This window comes from Ascidia mentula, chromosome 9 (genome assembly GCF_947561715.1).
Source record: "Ascidia mentula chromosome 9, kaAscMent1.1, whole genome shotgun sequence".
Classification (NCBI taxonomy): Eukaryota; Metazoa; Chordata; class Ascidiacea; order Phlebobranchia; family Ascidiidae; genus Ascidia; species Ascidia mentula.
This window is the reverse complement of record NC_138574.1, coordinates 1604515-1625357: the sequence shown is the minus strand read 5'-3', so window position 1 is coordinate 1625357 and position 20843 is coordinate 1604515. Positions and strand designations below refer to the sequence as shown.

The following is a 20843-nucleotide window of genomic DNA, read 5'->3' as shown; positions in this document are numbered from 1 at the left end:
TGACTCTGCAGAGACATCTAGCGGCACACAATGTCGTGACTTAAAAAAAAGGTACGGTGTTTTGCATCCTGGATGCTATTGCAATAACACCACAGAAAATATGATGCATTCCATCCTCAAATTGTTCAACATAAGAAAACAATACGATGCAACATATATTTGAACTTTCTATCGTTAGGCCAAAGATTGCCAAATGAAGCGTTTACTTGGTGATCATTTTATTAGCAAACCAACTTTTGCAACATTTGTATATTTCCAGTTTTGGGGGTTAGCCAACAATTGAATTAGTCTCTTTGAAGTAAATAACGTGGAATTTTTGATTTGCGTCGTCATGGCAATTTGTAAGTGAGTGGTTCACGAAAGTTGAACGCTTTCTACGCATATTTTTAGCTGGGAATAGGGGTTTGCCTCTAAGTATCCTACAAGAAATAACGTGAACGCGTTTTATGTAAATGTTGGCCATTTTAAGAGACCGGTGTAAACTAATGCAGGATTTCTGTAATACCCAAGCATCAGATACGTTTTTTATGAAACATAAACAAGCAACAGGTGGCCCTGTTCACGCCTAATCATTAAAATTCGCACAGATTTCTGTTTTACAAATACTTATATGTGGGTCAAGTTTGGAAAAAACTTTGTGATTGGGTGTAGTAGTATTTTCCATTCACTGTAGACCGAAGATAAGAATAATAGAACTTCGTGGCTACGACAAAAAAACAAATGTTGCGTGCGATTTTGACGTCAATGTGTATTCGGTTTTCGCCGAATCTTTTGTGTGTTTCCACATATTCAACTGCAGCAAAGACTGCTGTAACATGGGCCACACTCATCCGTTTTGCTTTAGTCAAATCTAAACAAAAATATTTCCATAAACGCAAAATATTGCAATGGTAAATTCGTTGTTTCCAAGGCCCAACTAGTAAATGACCATTTACCACCGTCAACTGTTTCACCCAAGGGTAAAATATAAACGAACTCACTAAAAATTAATGAAAAGCAAGCATGCGTTCTGTACAGAGAAAAATAATATTAAGTTGAATTCAATGATATCATCCTGCAAGAAAAAACAGCCACAGTGCAAGACAAAAATCACAAACCCAATACACACAAATTCATAATTTTAATGATATTAAGCCCATTTTGGATATGGAATATTACAAACAAACAGCCACAATATAGACAGTTTTATTTTACTCAACAATTTCAGCTTACTAAAAAAGCCACTAAAAATAAGAAAAACAAAATTTGAAAGCAAGTTTCTCTTAAAAAACAAAAACACAGATGGAGAAGTTTTTCTTCCCACTGTCTTTTACCATCCACCAGATCTCCCACGGAGTGAAATTTCATAAAGTGTTGAAAGAAACCGACCACCATTCAACTCAAGTCCATCGTTTCATTCCCGGTTTTCTTAGATTTTGCTGTTTTTCTTTTCGTGGAAGTGGTCTGGGAAACTAATTGGAACAAACTTGGGTTAAACAAAACAAACAATGAAACAACTCTTATTTTTTAAGGCAAATGTAAAACCATCGAGCTCAATATTTGTAAGCATTTTACCATCCATTTTAAGTTTGTCCGATTCTAATCTTCGCAGTTGTTTCATAATCTTTCTCTTTTTCTTTCCTGACAAGGTTATGTTAGCTCTTGATGAAGTCCTGCCAAAATTTGTAACAAATATTGTTTTAACATGACAAGTTTAATTTTCAGAAGGTAAAGTGTAGTTACATTCGTTTTTTGAGCACTCCTTTAGGAACCAGTTCAGCATCAGGGATGGCACCTTCTTTTTTTGGAAGATTTTTCTTTCTTCGTTGCTTTTGTACACGTTTCAACTTGAAAAAGTTCTTGTAGAGGGCCTAAAAGTAATGTGTAAGCTTTCTTTGTTTTTTTTAGTAAATTCAACACTAACTTAGGGCTCTCTATACCTTTTTTGGTCGATTTATAGTGGTTGCAACCATGTTTGTCTATGTAGTGCAATAATAAATCAGTACAACAAGTAATAACTGCGGTAAGAAATGAAAGATGCATGTTAAGCTATTACAATTTTACAAAACACACTATAGACCTCAGATGTCTACGTTTAGCACGTTTTTTTCACAAACAGTAGATTTTTATTCAGATTTGAATACAACTGGAAACAAACTTTTCGAACGTTTAGTTTTACTGACATGAACTGTCCAACGTGTGCCAAGCTGTTTTTAATCCGCCACAACAGAATTATCGAATTATATTTCCAAACTTCATAAAAAGTATGATGTTTCTCAATAGTTTGGTTCCTTTCAAAAATTAAAAAACAGAACTGTGTGAACATTAAATTTTCATGTTATTTTGCATGATAAGACCATAAAAAATGTAATAATATAGGAAGTGAATGAAAGGTATTGTGCAGTGATGTTCAAATACTTAAATGCAACAGCCAAGATCATATTTTTAGGACAAACTACAAAGGGTCATGTATCATTTTGTTACTATTTTTAACATACTTCGTTTGCAACTGGTATGTTCGGCAGGTAATGCATGTTCATTAAGCCGTGACCAAACGTCACGTGAATCACGCTTTATCGTCACATGACGGAAAAAGGGAAAAAGGGCCAAACGAAACATGACAAGAAACTGGCAAGATCTCGGGGCGAAAATTGGCAAGAGGACGAAATGCATCTCTGAATATGCGGCTTGTTGATAATAGTGACGCATTTGACCAGTGAGCACCATGCCTACAAAGATATGATACAATGGATGCGCTATTATATAAAGAGCTTTCGCATTTTATCGGGTTAATTATTGCCCTGTGTGGCTGCATTGCGGAACAGTACTGATGCGTAGTGAAGGCGGTAAGTGGGTTAATATTAACGGAGATATTCAGCAGCTAAGGATAGAGTAGTTTGTCAGATGTTTGGAAATTGAATGACAGCTACTAGCTAGAATCAAGGCTCGTCTTTTACCATTTATAGACTATTGGAAGAGGACGTAACGATTTGGTAGAGTAAAAAGTGTAGCGAACACTTGTTTTTTTATCAGGTTTTGCTGCTGAGGTTGTCATAGGCCAGTAAACCATGTCTAATAAATACTCACGATTGCATGACGAACAACCCCAACCTGGAGTTTACCATGGGCCCGTAAACACCCAACCAACTTCCGCGGGTTATGCCACACAGACAACCGTGATTGTGACGCAACCAACGCATGGCGGAAGACAATGGTCCAGTGGCTTGTGTGACTGTTGCGCTGACTGCCATGTTTGTAAGTATTTAGTGAAGATTTTTGTTGCTGGAGAATGTAAATCATATAGAAAACAACTGTTGATACAGTGATTCTTAAGATTTTCTCTGTATTTATATAACCAACCATAATGTTACAAATGTACGCACCATGGTTATAAACAACTATGTTAGGATGTAATTAGGGATGCACCGAAAGTTCGGTTTGCCGAATTTATTCGGCCGAAACTAAGGTTTTCATAATTATTCGGTTTCGGCCGAAACCGAAACTTTTTACTGCATGCAACGATGATACGCAAAGTTTAGTATAGATTAGAATCATTGTTCAAACAGTGCGATTGTTTTCGGTTTGTTTGTTTATTGTCACCGAAATAATGAAAATCGACTTTAGGCAGTTTGTACAGCAGTCGAGTGCCAAAAAAAGGCTGCATGATAAGATTCGATCCAATCTAGCACATGTTTTGTTTAAATTTATTGCGTTTAAAGAGATGAATACCAAAATTAGTTTCGGTTTATTCGGCCGAATTTATTCGGCAACTTTTGCCGAATATTCGGTTTCGGCCGAATAAAAATATTGCTGTTTCGGTGCATCACTAGATGTAATCCTGCAACAAAAATATCTCAGTGACAAACATAGTGCAGCAATAAGCGTTGTTATGTACCACGTCAGGGTTTCACCAAGGTGCTGGAATATGTGTTTTTTTTGTATTTAATCAGATTGAACATATTTTAAGGCTGCTGTTCGTACTTCTGCGGGTTGTGTTTAAGTTGTGCGCTGGCAAAGAAGCTTGAGGAGGACGGATGCGTGGGAGCTTGTGGAGCGGTTGGTCTTGCATCGATGAGGACTAAGTATAGAATGAAACACGGAATTGAGGTGATGGGTTAGGGGAAATGTCAGTCGAGGTTATCTGATTACGATCATACTTGTTACTATAAAGTTAAAGAAATACAGTATTAAATAGTATAAAAGCACAACATTGATTCAAACGCGCACGCCAGTTTATATTTTTTAATAAAGCGCGTACAATGGAATAATGTCATTCACTATTTCAAATGTAAAAAAACAAAAACAATAAAGTGTTTTGTAAGCTGGCTATTGAACGTTAAAGTATTGAATATTACACGACAGGGTACCATGATGGATGACGTTTGCCAGAGCGTTTGGTGCAGTGCGTGTGCCCAGTGCCAACTCGCCAGAGACATGAAATCCGAGATGTATCCCAACACTTGCTGCGGAATGTGTTGATGAGACGTGATTTGTGCTCTCAATCCAACCACTTATCAGAAATGATTTTAATCATTGCCAGTTCGTTTGCTTAGTACAATTCTCTTCACTAAGCCAACAGAATAATCAGTGATCTGTAATGCGTTTAATCACACGATTCTGTTACAATTACCTCATCCAACCGCCTAAGTCGCCTATGTACGGTACTTATGGACTTTTGTATCTAACACTTGACATTAGAAATTTTCACCAGAAAAGAAACTTTGCCATTGTACTGGATTAGACGAGCCATTATCGAACTAAATGATTTGTCAATAAATTTGTCAATTATTGCCACATGGTTGACATAACTTCGCATTGTATGAGATGAACTCGCTTTTACATTTGTTTTGTTATTGTGCAGACTGATTGTCCCAATCTTTCAATTTAACGTTTCCAATTATTAGTATCATGAGACCGGCACTTGTTTCTCTATTGTATACTTTCACATCGCAGCATTTATCGAACAGATGTCGGCTTTGTTGCTGCTCAATGACCCCAAATTGTACGCAGATACCTATGATTCTGACTATTGTTAAACCACCCAAATTCGAAATTTTCACTATCTGATCGCAATTTTCATTTTTAAATAAATCATACAAAACTAAACTCTATTACATTTCCCATACGGATGGCGATGCCTTATACCACAAAGCGTAACCAAACATAGCTACTTTTTCCATGTGAATTTCACATAAAGATGAAAAAGAGGAGTTGGCAAAATTTTGCGGGCCAAAAATTATCAAAAACTTGACAGGCGGGCCAATGGGCCATGTCAGTATTAAGTAGAAAAAAGTGCTTTCAGTTTATGAACTAATTTACTTATAAATAACCTTTTTATTTTGTAACCGTAAAGCACAAAAAAGTGCACTAGAATCAAAACTGTATAATGAACAGTGTTACAGTTTATGCCAACGTTTGGAGGCCCAAATTAAATACTTAATGCAAAAAAACTAAGAAGGTGAACATTTTCCCGTTTAAGGATCGCATACTTGTATTTTGTTGCAATATGGCTTCGAATAATAAGTTCAAAAACAAACAATCAACCGCTTGTGTGACAATGAAGGAATTGCGCCACGAAAAACTTTGTATACAGTTGCTAGTATGCACTTGCAGGTAGACGGGAAATAACTACTTATAGACAAGCACAAAGGTAGAAAGACACACAGAAGACTGGCTCAAGCATGTATAGAAATGGTTCTACTGTGGTTAACACTAAACTCACGCTTATCTCAACCATGGACTGCTAGTGAATGCAAAAGTGTCTTAACGAAAAGGGCGAAAATAACTTATGATAAATACTGTCCTATATATTCAGCAAATGAATAAATCGACGCAAAATCGCTCAAGCATTAAGGCAAAAATAGAGTGACGTCAATAATCTCATAGCGTAATGGAATGATATGTACGGGATTCACGTACAATGGGTGATTTGCGCACAACTATAGCTGCAAGTTGCTCGACGCACTGTTTAGCAAACACGATCAACCAAAGCACGGAAAGCCTTCACCCCGGAGCGACACCTGGTGGCAAAACTACTGCGCGTTGTGTCTTATCACGTCAAATTCAACTTGTAAGCTTTGATTTCCATTGTTTGTAAATCTATTCTCTCGCCTCCGTCGACCGCTCTGCGCTGATGCATGAGCGATAATGACGTTTCGCACGCTTTATCTTGCTTAAATAGTGACGTCATTGTGATGTAACTATCGCTCGGAGGGGAACAGTTCGCGTTGAAGTATTTTCCTGAATCGAGGTCGCACTCGTAGCCCACACGGTGGAGCAAGAGAGCCGTTTCGTCGGAGGGCAAAGGTCGTGTGAAGTCATGAATGCTTCGCAAGTTAAGCAGTAACACGTCACAGGGGAATGATGTCTGTGGCACGTGACTTGGGCGCAATGACGTCCCAGCGCCTTCCACCGGAATCATGGAACGAACCGGGTGCAAGAGTTGCCATGACAACATATGAGCGGCCAACGACGGATAACTGAGCGTCGCGTCGCTCTTTGTGAAGTCACTTTTCCATTGTTCGACCATAATCACAAAAGATTCCGGAGTTGGAACATTGTCCTTTACGCCCTGACCAAGTCCACGGTTATCATCTTGCATCAATCGGCGATCCATGATTACTTCCAATTCACCCGAACGTAACGATGCGACACCTAGTGGTTGGCCGGTGAGAATTGACAACCTGCAAGGTGGCAGTAATATATGTTAATGCTATCATCAGAGGTGGTTTTGTCAATAAAGCTGTAGAATAAATTGGTTGCACGGGAGGCACCTTTTTAAAAGGCAGTTATGCAATCAGTATTTGTATAACACTGTTGTAGATTATTCTTAAAATAATTAGGAAAAAAGACATGACATTTCAACATTGACGACGGCTTTTGTATAATTAGTGAACAAAACAAGTCTAAATCACAACGATTTCCAAAACTACGTCCTCACCTTTTCTTCTCATCCTGGATGAAAGCCATGGCTGGCATTGGATAAAAGTTCGCTTGTTTCGGCAATTTATCGTAAGTTGTTCTCGACTGAGTCTGAAACCCATTCAAATCCGTGTAGAATCTCGTCCCTGACGTAATATCTGACGTCACACGCATAGCTATCTCCTTGTTGTCGTAACCGCTTCTGACGTCAACATTATTAATGACGTGTACACCGAGATGTTGGGCGTTTGACCCATCACCACTGTATACGCTCAGTCTGTGGACGAGGTTGGGCAGCAGGACCTGAACCTCGTTCGTGATTGGTCCGCTTATGTGACGTATAAGTGGGCGGTGGCCGACAGGTACGTGGGGCGTGGCATCTCCGGCTGGTAGGAAGAGATAAGCGCCAGATTTGTCTTTGGACATCCGAGATACGTACTTAATGAAGTCAAGCGAGGTCTGCAGAGACAAAACGCAAGTTAATATCAAAGGTCGAAAACGTTTTTGTTAAAAGTTAGACGAAAATCTGTAAATTACACGATTCAATACAATCAGTATATGTGCCTAGTTTCAAGGATCGGAAAGTAGGAAATAAATTATGGTCTTTGGTTACAAAAACTCGGATACAGCTTTTGTGACTCGTCTGGAGGAGCAGTGACGTCACGCGTTATCATTTCCACACAAAACTCGCCTTGGTAACGGAGCCATCTGCTTGGTTTGTGATCGACTGTAGATAACCATTCTGTGACGACACAGTGGCTACGAGGTGACCATTGTCCAGAAGAATAACTTCCCCTTGTCCCGCTTCAATGGTAAAAACTCCACGTGACTCAGCGCTCAATGGCGATTGGTTGAAAATTCGCAGTTTAGAAGGTGTGGTGTGGGATGAACTACTAACAGCTCTGAGGGAAAGGAAAGCTTCCGGTTTAGAAATATACGTCACGACCGACGTCACAATACCTTTACCTTATATGGTATGTAGCAAGCCCAAGGGCAGGCACAACAGCCCTGAAGTAAAGTTCGAATTTATCAGAGGCCGTCGAGATGCCATCCGTCCAAACGACGCTTGTTTGGGCGTGTATGACGTCACCACTAGATGACGTCACCTCCACGTCAGGCGAAGAGACGTATAACCTGATGACACCTTCGAAATAAAATTAAAGCGTTATTTTTTTTCATGCAAAAAAATTGGGTCCATGTGATCGTCCGTCATTCTATTTGGGACAATTATGGGACACCAAGACATACGTTACGTTGACAACCCCAAGTAATACAGACCGATATCTGTAATTTTTTGAGCAATTCCCACTAAAATTACTTCAAATCGGTCCATAATTTTCTTGTGTGGAAATACCTGATCGTTCGTAATTCATCGAGTTGTAAATCACCACTGGTGTGTGTTCGCCTGCCTCTGGTACATTTATCACGCTGGGTGTGGGAGGTGAGTTTTGTTGGGAGTAAACCTCATCGTAATGGAAAACGTTCGAGCCATCGTCGAAGTTTGAGAGATCACGGAGCAGCAGAATTTCGGCACTTTTTGAGATAACCTGCCAAAAAAATTAATTATAAAATTATATCCTTTGAGCGCAATGCTCTATTCCACGCACTGGTCTTTATGACGTCACGTTACACTTTAACGCGAATAAATGCGTCGTATCTTCCCGTGAAATAATACCCAGTGTTGTAGGGTTATGTCGAAAAATTGAGACAAACCGTCGTTTATTTCATGCAGTGATGGATGCGTCATATAACATAAACGACCTTGTGTGCACTGATTTTTGGAAATGGTTCTGCAATAATTTCACGTAATAAATGATGAGAAATGGGTCCCTCAAATTTTTCTGCACGGTCGACGTTATACCATTTTACAGAACGGTTTCTATGGTATGACAGATAAACAGATGTGTGATAAATTATAAGTGCCAATTTCTTTCGCAGGATTGCAATTTCGATGTTGCATGCATAAAGCATGTGGCATCCCCGAATTAAGGCCAAACAGATTTTTTTTTCTGTTAACTACGCATAGCAGGCCGGTAACAATTGCCTTGCGGGCCGTGGTTAGGCCCCTTGCCCCAAGTCACATAAATTTGGGACCGAGCTACACCGGCTGACGGTATAAGGTTGCCATGACAACGAGCAACCGTGGTTCACCTGCTTGCAATCCATCAGACTCCTCATCAACCTCATCCCGTAATCGACCACCACGAAATCTTTGGCAGTCCCAGTGATGCCGTCGTGGTGTTGAAATAAGCCCAAGTTACGACGCGCTTGCGTCAGCAGCCTGTTAACAGAAAAACGTTTTTTACATGTTGTTTTTTTGCAATATTTCTGCTGTGTTACTATTACTTCCGTCGATATTAGCATTTTTTTATTCAAGCCTTATTATGTCTTTGGTATATGATTTACAAAAAGCATTGTTGAAAAACATTACCGCCAAACTTTTTTCCACCATTTTTCAGCAACACAAAACTCATTGTTAGTTACACGAAAAACGAAACCGGCAATAATTAAAAATATTCCGGTAATTTTTAAAAAAACTCTGTATTTTTGCTACATTAACTCACGGGTAAAGTTTTGTCACAAATTTCTCCCAAATTCCTGATGATTTGGCCACAGGTTGCGCTAGAGAGAATATGATCTCTGCTGCCCTTAGGTGGGAGGCGAGGACACGATCCTGCGCGGAAACGAACGTTTTATCACAAACTTTAAAACGAAGCAGGTCGATTATTGCTGTAAGGCTGAAGTTAATGCACCATTGTAATTTGCGCAGAACTTTTTGTACTTCTATGTCCGTACTGTGCCTACAATTCAACAGTTTTTACCCAGAGTAACATGACCACAAAACAAAATTTATAATACGGTTACATATTTCCGAAAAAGACTGTACCAAGAATGTTGACATGGGCCAAACCACTAAGATATTGTTAAGTACAACAAACCACTTCTTGTGCCGGAATTGTAATGCTCGATATACGTAACAACTCTATATCATAAAGAAGACTCTATCGAGTGAATTTAAAGCATTGACATTTTTTAACAACGCTAATGGGCCACTATACTGAATGTCACTATACCAGCCCACAGAATTTCAAAGGCTAAATTTAAACCTTAATTTCGACAAAAGGATAGATGTCAAACCGGTAAACGCGTTAACCGATGCGTTACGAGTCACGCCTAAGTTGTTTATGACGTCACAAATAGATCGCTGGCCACAAGCTTAAAATTGAAAGAAAACGCCAAGTGTTTGTGAGCCTTGGGGCGTACATGCCAATAACGTCTAGAGGCGAAAACTGACCACAAATGATAGAAATTTTGGAAAAAGGTAATACTGACCTGCATTTTATGGAAAGGCCTGGATGTGTAGTAACCGCTCCAGTAGTGATCTTCCCTGTCGGCATAAGTGAAGAAGTCTCCAGTAAGAGCAGGAAGGCTGAAAAATATAATAATTATGCTGAACGCTTTTATTCAGCTCCTGAATATTTGATGAATATTACAGAATTTTGGAAAAGGGAAATTGAATGCACTTTAGGCAATATTAATATGTAATCTAAACCTGTTTATTAAGAGCGCAAGATATGAAGAAATAAATAAAATATGGCATAAATGAATTTGAACAGCTGCGGAAAAACAACCTATTTTTCAAAGTTCTAATTTTTTGGTTTAATTTGTCTGCTTAATATGCTTTGTAAAAAGTGTTTTTACATTTTTGTAAGAACCTTTGTGCGGTTTGGATTACCAAGTTGTTTCACGTTTACAATCTACCATGACAGTAAACTTAAGGTTTTTTTATGTTTATGTTAACAAACGATTCTAATAACTTACTTTTGTTCACCACCAATTTCACTTTTCATTGCTTCAAAATATTCAGTCAAGGTTCCGAATTGTAACTCTGCGCCTAACTCCGGATGGGAATTAACATAAGAAAATATCTTTGCATAGTTGTTATATTGTGCATCAGCTTCTGCTTTCTGAAACATAAATTTTCCTATTTGTTTTTCTTCCAATTGAATTCATGCATTTCTACAATAAGCCTTAAGTCATTCATTGTTCAAATTTCAGATGAAATTATCACATTGAAACAGAACCACAGTACAAACAACCAAATAACAATAACTTTTACAAAGAAGACACTGGTCATTGTGTCTGTTTAAAAGTGGATTCATGTGCATCAGACAATAGCAAACATTCTAGAAATAATAACAGTGGAAACTAACAAACCTGCGTATAACGAAAGTCATCGCCTAATATCACAAGGAGGGTGTTGCTTTTAAATATCTTTGACTTTTTTCTATATTGATCCAACAGCATGCGGGAACGAGATTCAACATTCCCATTGTCAATGGCAACAGGGGGGACTCGCCATGGACAGTTCAGTTTGAAACCAGGCAGACGAGCAAAGTCAAACTGCAAAAATGTTAATTATTTCAAATAAGTTTTTTGCTATAAATAGTTTGAAGTAGTTTGAAGCAGGTTTTCTAAATAACAAACGTTGGAAAATAACATATTGCACTAAATATAGTTATTATAGATTTTAGTATAATTAACAATGGTGGCATCACAATTGTGAGTGCATACATTTATTTATACACAAAGCCAAATTTTGAGGGATGTCCGGTTCGACTTTGCACAAGGCAATTCATCACCAACTTCCAGGAACTTTCTATTTAGTAAAATTTTAGAAGCACAAATGCAGCAACTTCCTATTTTTCGAGCTGCAAGTTGTCAATCAACAAAAAAGCAGACCTGGCAACAGATTTTTGGATCTGGTCCACAGGTGTGGGGAACATCGTATGAATAAAATGGCATCATGTGACAAGTGATGTCTGTGTTATGATTTTTGTCCCAGCTTTGTCTCCATCTACAAATGTTACAGCGTTTAGTTTACCTGTCCATAACAGCAACAGTATATAATAAACAGTGTCCATACAAACCTATCTTGCTGCTCATAACCAATAACTGTAGCTGATAGATTTTACAATAAACATAAATTTACGTACTAGGTGCTTACAAAAATGTGATCTAACAAACAGCTAAAAACTAAAATGTCAATATGTATGCACATGAATAATGCTAATTTATGTAAAGTATTTCAGTTTTTTAAATGATTTGCTTAGGCACACATACATAGAAATTTGCTCAAACAACACATACAAGTTAACAAAAATCCCAATTATACCAAAGCATATGAATTTCTGTTCACCTGAATTCGAGGGCTTTTTCTTGGGCCAACTTTTTTTTTACTTCATAATGAGTTCGTTGTATCAACATATTTTCAAACTGCATCTTCTTTAAAATATAAGCCATTGTGGGGGAATGGCCAAATGGGTCGATCGCCCAACCACTTCTTGGCACAACACCAAGGGTGCGATACAACCAGTCGTTTCCTTTATTAAGGACAATAATATTTAGCTTTATTTAAATTTGAAAAGTCAAATTTTGATACTGGGTGATTTTGACGTAAGGGTATGCAGATTTGGGTGATTTAATAAAAGACTACATTGGTGTTAACTTTTACTATTGCTAAAACCAACGGGTAACTGTTTTACCTTCAATCATTTGATCAATCATCTCAAAGTAGTGAGTGTTGGCCTCATCGTTCATAACCCAACCTCCTGTTACAATTTCCAATTGTCCACTTTCAACCAACTTCTTTGCATTCATTTTACGCTGGGGAGTAGCAATGTCCCACCACATAGACAAATATGACATTTCTGCCCAAATGAACCGCCTAAATATCAAAAAAGAACTTCTTGCACCAAGTCTTGGCTTTACATTTTATGGAACAAACACAAATCCTTGTGGGCCATTAAACAAAGCCTAAAAGTTTCAAATTTACAATAATCAGTCAGTTTAAAGCCATACCGCTTAGGGTCTTCCATTAAAGAGTCGACAACCGTGTTCAAAATGTGTTGTGTTTGATCAGAAAAATATTTATCCAATGTCTTTAGCCAGCCTGGATCATTGTGAGAATGTGGCACAACGAAAACTGAAAATTCGAATAAAATACAACATTTAGTACATGAAAATACCTGAAAAAAAATCTATGAGTTACAGAAAAAATTAAAAATGAAATTGTATCGAAGGAGTGTATACCCAAGTTGCTGGTTACATGCATACTCATTACCTTTAAGCTTTTGATTTTGCCATTCAGCATCTGATGTGTCAATAGGAAATCCTTGTTTCCAAACACCACCGTCCTGATCATTGAAGGGAAGCATCTTGTACATTTCTATCATATTGACATCTGAAGTTTCGACAGCATATGGCAAGTTCAAGCATACATCACTTGATCCGCTGTAATTAAACCTGCAGATATGTTTCAATAATTACAATGTCCAACACACAAATTATGTATAAATGACAACAAGTAAATGCATACTTTGGTCCACTTGGTTGCACAACAGGTTTTTGTTCTTCAAAGCGAGTTGCAGATTCAACGTTTGGCCTTTGTCCAGGGACATGCACATTTCCTTTCGCAAATTCAGACAGCTCCATTTCCAGCTGAACAATATTACGTTCACACGGAGGTTATGGTTGGTAATAATAAAAATACATATGTTTAAACAGTGAATAACAAGCGCTTTTTTGAATAAACTTGGGATTAGACGGAATACCAGATATTGGAAAGTTTGTAATTTGTGCAGAGTAATTTTTTGCTAATGCGGATAATGTGCGGACTATCAAACATGTTTGCATATTTATGCATTTGTTTCTTTTTTCCTGTACAGATTACTGCTAAATTGTACGCTCACATGTTACCTCTGTCATCATCTTTTTGTTTTTTTCCAGGTCTTCCTCCATCATATCTAACTTCAATTTCAATGCAGTCTCGTCTTCATTATGCAGCATTCTCTCATGTTGTGCTGGTGAATCAAGTTGGCTAATCATCAGCCAAATACTCCCAAAAAACAAACAGGCACCAAAGAAAAGTAGTTGGCGTTTGCGAAGCACCATCTTATGATCAACCTCTTGGCAAACGAAACACAGAATTACGGCACTTTCTGGCCCACTGTCAGACTATTGTATGCAGGTTACAGCGAATTCAACTTCAAACAAAAAATATCTCAAAAGATAATAAAACCAAAAATAGCTAACTGTTTTCGTAGCAACAATCGAACTTATTCGCAAACAATCGCCAACAATCCAATTCATGATGACATGTCACGTTACGCTTCGGTGATTCGGGGGTTTTACATCTTTCAGTTTACCAACCAACCGCATACTTTCAGCGGTTTAGAACGTCGGTAACGATATTTTTAAATACTTTGTGCTGTACAGTGTTAAAGGTTACAATTACTATTGTCATGAAAAACTTCTTTAATTTAAATGCAAAAGGTTCCAAGTACACATGCCATAAATACACCGATGTAGCATGGAACTAAAATCACTGCGAGTTTTTTTTTCCGCGTGCCAATTCCTCATTAAATAGTTTCAATTTGTCCATACCCGATTTAAGCGAAACAAGTGAATGGTTGAAGAAACAGTCGAAATATTTGCGACAGAAAAATTAGTCTAAATTAGATCATGTGGGTCTTTGTTTTCATGATAAAACCGTCAGTTATGTTTCTGTCAGTGCTAAAAGTAAGCCGGAACTTCAACTCTGTTAATTTATTCACTTGCCGGAAAATTTCACTTAGTATGCTAATGCAGGGGTCCGCGGACCCCTAGGGGTCGTTAACGACTGCAAGGGGGTCCGTAAAATGATACCTCAAAAAACAATTAGTACGTTTTATAGAGTGCGTAAGCAGTAATCACTGCAGTAATTTATGACTGGATTGGTTTCGTAAGCTTCACAATACGTTCATTGTACAATTACTCTACTTTTGAATGGTTCTTACACTATATCCTTGTATCTTACGATTTCAAAGTAGTTGAAATATTTTTCCTTTCTTTTTTTTCTTTTACTACGCGTCTAAAGAATTCACACTTATCGCTATTTTGATATAGTTATTGTTGATATTGTTTGTAGCATTTTCAACGCAGATTTATACGTTGCAAAATGATGTGAAATGTGACGTAAGACAGAGGGTCCGAGAAAAATACAGGTTCACGAAATGGGGTTCGCGGCCCAAAAAGTTTGGGAAACCCTGCGCTAATACACAATGGTTTGCTTTTTCCTGTAAATTCAACCGTTCCGATAAAAATTAGTTTTCACTTTTAACCCTGATTCCCACGCAAATATTTATATAGGTTACCCTGGAAAAGTAAAAAACAACAATGTTATAAACTACGCAGTAATGTTTAATGCAATCACATGACAGGCAGGATCGCCCCACTGCGCTGGTCCTTTTACTTGGCGGACACAACTATTAGAATATTCCCCGTGAAACCGCTTAGCTCCTCTAGCTCAGTTGGTAGAGCGTCGAGCCTAATTAGCCCAGGGTCGTGAGTTCAAACCACAGCAGGAGCTTGATTTTTTAGATCTCGTTCCGACCTAATTCTTGCATTGATTTTTTGTAGACACTGATGATGCTTTTTACAAAGCGAAATATATTTGTCTAATTCAACAAGACTGACAGATTTCAGCCTGAAACGTAAGTTTCTTAGATAGTGGATATATTTGAAATAAGGTGGAAATCGTCAGGGCCACTTTCAACAGAATGGAAAATGGTTCCCAAATTCAATCCACAAGCTCGTTCCGACTTGTCAGGAAAAAGTGGCTGATCCAGTTCGACTACAATGCCTTGGCTGTAAACCTAATGCCAGTCATGTTGATAACTATTAAACATTTATCACTTTTCTTGCGCTTCGACACGTTGGTGGGCTATATTTTCGGACTGTCTCATTGAATATGTGAAGGATGCGAAAACATAAGGGTTGCGTGTAATTTTGGGGTCAAAATCAAATTTATGACGTCATTAAATATTCACTTTTTACCTGCTGTCCAAACTCGGGGTATACTAACGCAGAAAATATCCGGACTATACACAAGCTGCGGGTCAGTCTTGTGTTCATGTGGCAGTTTCCACAAATTCCATATTTCACGGCTTTGTAACGTGTCAGCAACGCATACCAAGTTTAGCGGGGAAAACCGTCCCTAAGCCATATGGGGTTTTCCAGTTAGATTCCGTGTTGTAACATTCAAAGTAGTCGGCATCGCTTCAGTTGACAACATCTTCTTTCAAGTTTACTTCAATATTGACTGTTTAAGCGTGAAGAACAGCTGTACTACATATTTTGAACATATATGTGAAGCTAATGGCGTACCTATATCCAAAAGAGATGTGACAACACAGAAAAGTTACCTGCGACTAATATTCTGTTGAATTAAAGTAGCTAATGACGCCATAAATTTGTATGCAGGTCGAAAAAGAATCACTCCCACTGTATGGAAAGCGACACAATTCTATTCTAATGTTGCTATTCGTGTGCTAAAATCCTTTTTCGTGCATACATTCCAACGCGCTGTTGTTTAAGGTTAATTGTTTAAATTGGGGTCGATATTCGGATTAGGCAGGGGACATCCCTAGGGCCCTGATAGCTAAACCTTGGGGTGGGCAAGATTCATTCACCGACATGAAAGAAAACAAAATCAAAGTCTTTGCTTTTTATTTTTATCTGAGTTGCGAGTACTTTGTTCTACACACATTGCACAAATCTACCACGAGCCTGTGTACAAAGTGCAGCGCACAAGGGAAAGCACCAAAAGACGGTCGTCACGTGACCGACCGGTCAATGTACAACAAGTAGTGAAAAAATGCGCAGAACATAAATACTTTGGCAATACACACACACACACGCGGGCGCCGCCCAAAGGGAATATTGGAGTGTATCTTGACCGTTTTGGTATAACACGCGAACACAAGGACACGAACTTTCACTTGAAGGATTTTTGACAAACTTTGGTCGCACACACTTATACATAGACATTGTTGTTGTCGCTTGGCCTTGCAGGGCAATTTTAAAGGCAAAAATAACTGAACTTCCCATCGGGTTATTGTGTGTGGGCCATAATAGCAGTATCTCCAAAATCCCAATACTTTAATCAGAGGCGTTCCTTGCCGTCAGAAATAATGGGCTTGGTCAACACAAAACAAACACAAGACTGTGACGGCATCGCTGGTCCCAAAATACACCTTCATTAATGGAATAACACGATGCCACGAACCCGTCACAACACGTAACAATCACCATTATGACGACATACGCGAAATAATCACCATCTGGTGATAGGTGAAAAGCCTGGATCGTCTTCAAGACGTGTTCACACATTGCTTTATTGGCCAATTAATCAAAAAACATCGGAAATTTAAGAGTGTTAACCACATACCAGCAAATTAACATATATAACCTACAGCAAAGAGTTGCACGTAAAGGAATACTGGAATATGGAATGCAATAGTTTTCTGACCTCATATATAAGTCTTTTGAAATGATATTGTTCAACAAGTGTAATAGTAATGGTCAAAATCAAAATCAAGATATAACATAACAGTGCACTGACAATGTTGTAACAGTAACAGCACCATATGTCCGTGAAGTAACCCCACTAAATTGGATAAGCATCTGTATGCATAGAAAACCACGGTGTGGATAAAAAGTTTTCTGATAGAATAACATGTGGTTGACCGGATGATTTCAGTACATATAAAAGGAGGGTAATATTGTTTAGTAAGATCTACTATTTATAGGTTGTGCAAAAAATAGTTTTGTGGGACAAAGCAGCCCTCTATTTAGCAACACACATAAACAGTATCGTGAAGAAAAACAAGTAAAATAAAATCTTTGAAGTTACGCAAGCAGCACACTCATAAATAACACAAAATAGTAAGTAACTAAAGGACAAGTGATGGCTACGAACCCTTTGGTTGTGAACACAACCTTTGCACTTCTTTGCCAAGAGTTTCAAGGCTTTCTTTGAGGGTTATGTTCTTTAGAAGGGTGTCCTCAAGAACAGACTGCATTTTTTGATTAATTTCCATCGACAACTCCAAAGTCAATCCAGTTTTTTGTCGATGGGGGTCGTTAGTTGATCGTGGAGGTGCAAGGGATCCAACCTCTTCTCGCATTATATAATGTTGAATCAGGCGCTGCTTCCTCTGCATTTCTTGCACCAACTGTTGAACATGCTCATTTAAAAAGTCAATTTTTTCATTTTTCTTGGCATGGATTTGCTGCAGACGTACAATCCTTTCAATGAGCATTTGCCTGTCGAAGGACACAGAGCCTGTCACCGTTGTTTCTGGAACAGCATCGGGCTCATAAGCATGATTTTGGTTAGCACAATGTAAGTCTGGAGAAGATGACGGGCATATTTTATCCAAAGAGGTTGTTGAACTTGTTCTGCTACCCAAGCTACCATTGTCTGTACTATGGTGGTTGCTATTTCGTCCTGAGGATGTTGAGTTTGCGTCATTAATGTCCATTTTACGCTTTGCCTGATTTAACTGCCTTGTCAGGTCTTTTACAGAAGCAGCATTTTTCCTTTTTTGTGTCCTTAACTCATCCTTAAGGTCCTCCATTTGCAGTAGCAACTCACAAATTGTCCTTTCCTTTTCTTCAAGCCTACTGCCCATCTCAGACCTCAATTTAGTGGATTCGGTCTTTGAGGTTTTTTCTGAAGATGTCAAGACAACAAGTTCGTCCTTGAGCTGTTTCACTTCTGAAGACAAACTTTCGCTTAAACTTGTATTTTGTTGGAGGCGGCATGTCAGATCTTCAACCTGCACAGCAAGTTCAGTGTTTTTAGAACTCACTTTTTTGGTAAATTCTAGTAACTCTTGTTCGCGTTGTTCTTTTCCTTGAAGATCTTCAAGTGCCATGTCTCGCTTTAAGCAAGCCTCACTCAAATCTGAGTCAAGTTCTGCTACTTGTGCTTGGCTTTGTTCCAGGTCACATTCAAGCTTCTGCAAGTTTTCGATCTTTTCACTCATTTCCGATGCTGTAAGCTTTTGTTTGTTCATAACCTCCTCATAATCTCGAAGCACTTGTCCATTCTGGAGACGTTCGTTCTCCAGGCATTCCACTTTGGATTTGAGGACCCTGTTTTCTTCAAAGACATCCTTATGCTTGATTTTTAACAGGTTAAGCTCCTCATTCTTTTGTTTGAGAATATTCTGTAAATCTTCTGCTTGTGTTTTTTTCTCTTCAAGAAGTTGAACTTTTTCTTTTAGCTCAATGTCCAAAGCATTTGATTTTATTTCCTCAGATTCCTGGTAAGTTTTAATCATTTCTTGACAGTTTTTTCGAATTTGTTCAGTTTCCTCTTTAGCTTGCTGGATTTCCATCACCATTTTTTCACACTTCTCTCTGGTTTCCTTGTGAGTGTCTGTTTCTGTTTTAAGTTTATTTTGAGCCCAGCGTGCTTTAATTATCTGAGAGTTGACTTCCTCCTTCAGTCTTTCAATTTCCTGTTTAGTAGCACCAATTTCACTCTCTTTTTTGTCAAGATTTGATTTGAGTTTATTGTAATCAAGTTTAAGTGTTTTGAGCTGTCCAGTGGCTTTCTCCCGCTCCCTGGCAGCATTTCTCGCAAACTGCTCAGCTGCGTCCTTCTTCTGACGAAGATCGAGCAACTCTTTTTCTCTTCTGGCATAATTCATCACGGCAGCTTGCTTGTCATTATCCAGAGCCTGGCTACGTTTGGTCATTTCTTTATATTTTGTGTCATGATCCTGTTGTAACAAGGCAATAGTCCTCTTGGCCGCGACATCATGATTGTTCAATTTTTCAGAACCTTGTTTAACGTTTCGCTTCAATTCTGCATTTTCAGCTTGGAGCCGTTTCTGCACACTTTCAAGGCTTAAAATCCTATCATTGAGGTCTGAGATTAAACCTGTTTCGATTGGAACGATTGCTGCTTTGGTCAATGATTCCTCTTCTTGAAGTTGACTTGAAAGCATAGAAAGAGTGGACTGAATTTTTGCTTTCTTTTCTTCAACTTCATTCACACCCAGTGCTTGTCCTTGGGATAAATTAATGGCAACATCCTCATCAGGATTTTTGTTGTCAATTTCTCCATTTTTCTCCTGTTCAACATCACTTTCAGCACTACCATTAGTTTGAATGTTTACATGAATATCAACAAGCTCATCTTGTATTTCTGACATTTGGTCATTTTGATACTTTTCAGTGACTAGCTCACCTTCTGCTGAAGAAACAGTGCAGTCACTCAAATCATCTTTGTGTTGATCATCGGGTTCCTGACGAGAAATAATTTCATCTGTTCCGTTCATCAGTGCTACATCATTTGTCTCATTTAAATCAATGTCTTCTGTAGATAGGTCAGTATCCACTGAAACATTCATTGGGTTTGCACATCCCACTGTTTCCTCTTCTGCCATATTTAGACACTTAACTCATGTCTATGCACCAACAAACAAGACCTAATGCAAAACAAGCTTTTTATGTATGTTTTGCCAATTTTGTAGAGTCAGATAGATTTGGAACTATAATACATAATTTGGGGATTGTTTTGCTGCAAATATGTTATACGATTTTAGCCCAACATATAATAATATTTTTGTTTTTAATTTCATTATACGCTTTAAAAAGCAGTTACGCTAGTGAACTTATAAAATGCCATCGACTCGTTCGACAAACCTGAATTCATTTTAACATTTCTGTCAAGATAAATTACATCCTTTCACGACGAAGAAATCGTTAAATAACAATCACCACTAGCATCACACACACGCAAACAAATTCCACAGCAATCAGCTGAGTGGAGAACTCGCTGTAGCGAAAAATTATACCCGTAGATTAATTTTTACTTAATAAGCTAGGTTAAATTTAATAAACGTATAAAAATGACCTTTGTCACGATAAAAAGCTAAAAAAAAGGCGAAATAATTACAAATAAACTATACTGAAACACATTCGCAAAAATGATCATTAATTAACTTGCGACAACAAAAGAGGAACTCTTTGATCTTTAGTCGATGAATCATAAATGAGGAACCTTGAATAAGTGGTAGCTGGATCATAAATGCAAAATGTTTAAA

General features: G+C 38.2%; 4 protein-coding genes across 4 annotated transcripts; 1 reads left to right on the top strand and 3 right to left on the bottom strand.

The window, feature by feature from the left end:
* Positions 1 to 861: 861 nt before the first annotated feature.
* On the bottom strand, positions 862 to 1999 carry LOC145914129 (uncharacterized protein C11orf98 homolog). The gene is made up of 4 exons (XM_083001910.1): positions 1920 to 1999; positions 1723 to 1850; positions 1555 to 1652; positions 862 to 1451 (listed from the first exon to the last, which is right to left on the bottom strand). Exons 1-4 carry the CDS (start codon positions 1950 to 1952, stop codon positions 1375 to 1377), a joined length of 336 nt encoding a protein of 111 aa, XP_082858036.1. The 5' UTR covers positions 1953 to 1999; the 3' UTR covers positions 862 to 1374.
* Positions 2000 to 3019: 1020 nt separating this feature from the next.
* On the top strand, positions 3020 to 5079 carry LOC145914030 (placenta-specific gene 8 protein-like). The gene is made up of 3 exons (XM_083001806.1): positions 3020 to 3234; positions 3947 to 4086; positions 4342 to 5079. Exons 1-3 carry the CDS (start codon positions 3048 to 3050, stop codon positions 4456 to 4458), a joined length of 444 nt encoding a protein of 147 aa, XP_082857932.1. The 5' UTR covers positions 3020 to 3047; the 3' UTR covers positions 4459 to 5079.
* Positions 5080 to 5203: 124 nt separating this feature from the next.
* LOC145914784 (alpha-mannosidase 2-like) lies at positions 5204 to 13943 on the bottom strand. Its single transcript, XM_083002627.1, has 17 exons — positions 13660 to 13943; positions 13280 to 13401; positions 13025 to 13206; positions 12763 to 12886; positions 12447 to 12628; positions 12101 to 12284; positions 11644 to 11758; positions 11119 to 11304; positions 10723 to 10868; positions 10234 to 10330; positions 9465 to 9574; positions 9052 to 9181; positions 8255 to 8447; positions 7867 to 8044; positions 7592 to 7802; positions 6920 to 7359; positions 5204 to 6662 (listed from the first exon to the last, which is right to left on the bottom strand). The coding sequence occupies exons 1-17, from the start codon at positions 13852 to 13854 to the stop codon at positions 6032 to 6034; spliced, it is 3426 nt and encodes a 1141-aa protein (XP_082858753.1). The 5' UTR covers positions 13855 to 13943; the 3' UTR covers positions 5204 to 6031.
* Positions 13944 to 16464: 2521 nt separating this feature from the next.
* LOC145914785 (coiled-coil domain-containing protein 186-like) lies at positions 16465 to 20578 on the bottom strand. The gene is made up of 2 exons (XM_083002628.1): positions 20443 to 20578; positions 16465 to 20225 (listed from the first exon to the last, which is right to left on the bottom strand). Exon 2 carries the CDS (start codon positions 20181 to 20183, stop codon positions 17694 to 17696), a length of 2490 nt encoding a protein of 829 aa, XP_082858754.1. The 5' UTR covers positions 20184 to 20225; positions 20443 to 20578; the 3' UTR covers positions 16465 to 17693.
* Between the last annotated feature and the right edge of the window lie 265 nt (positions 20579 to 20843).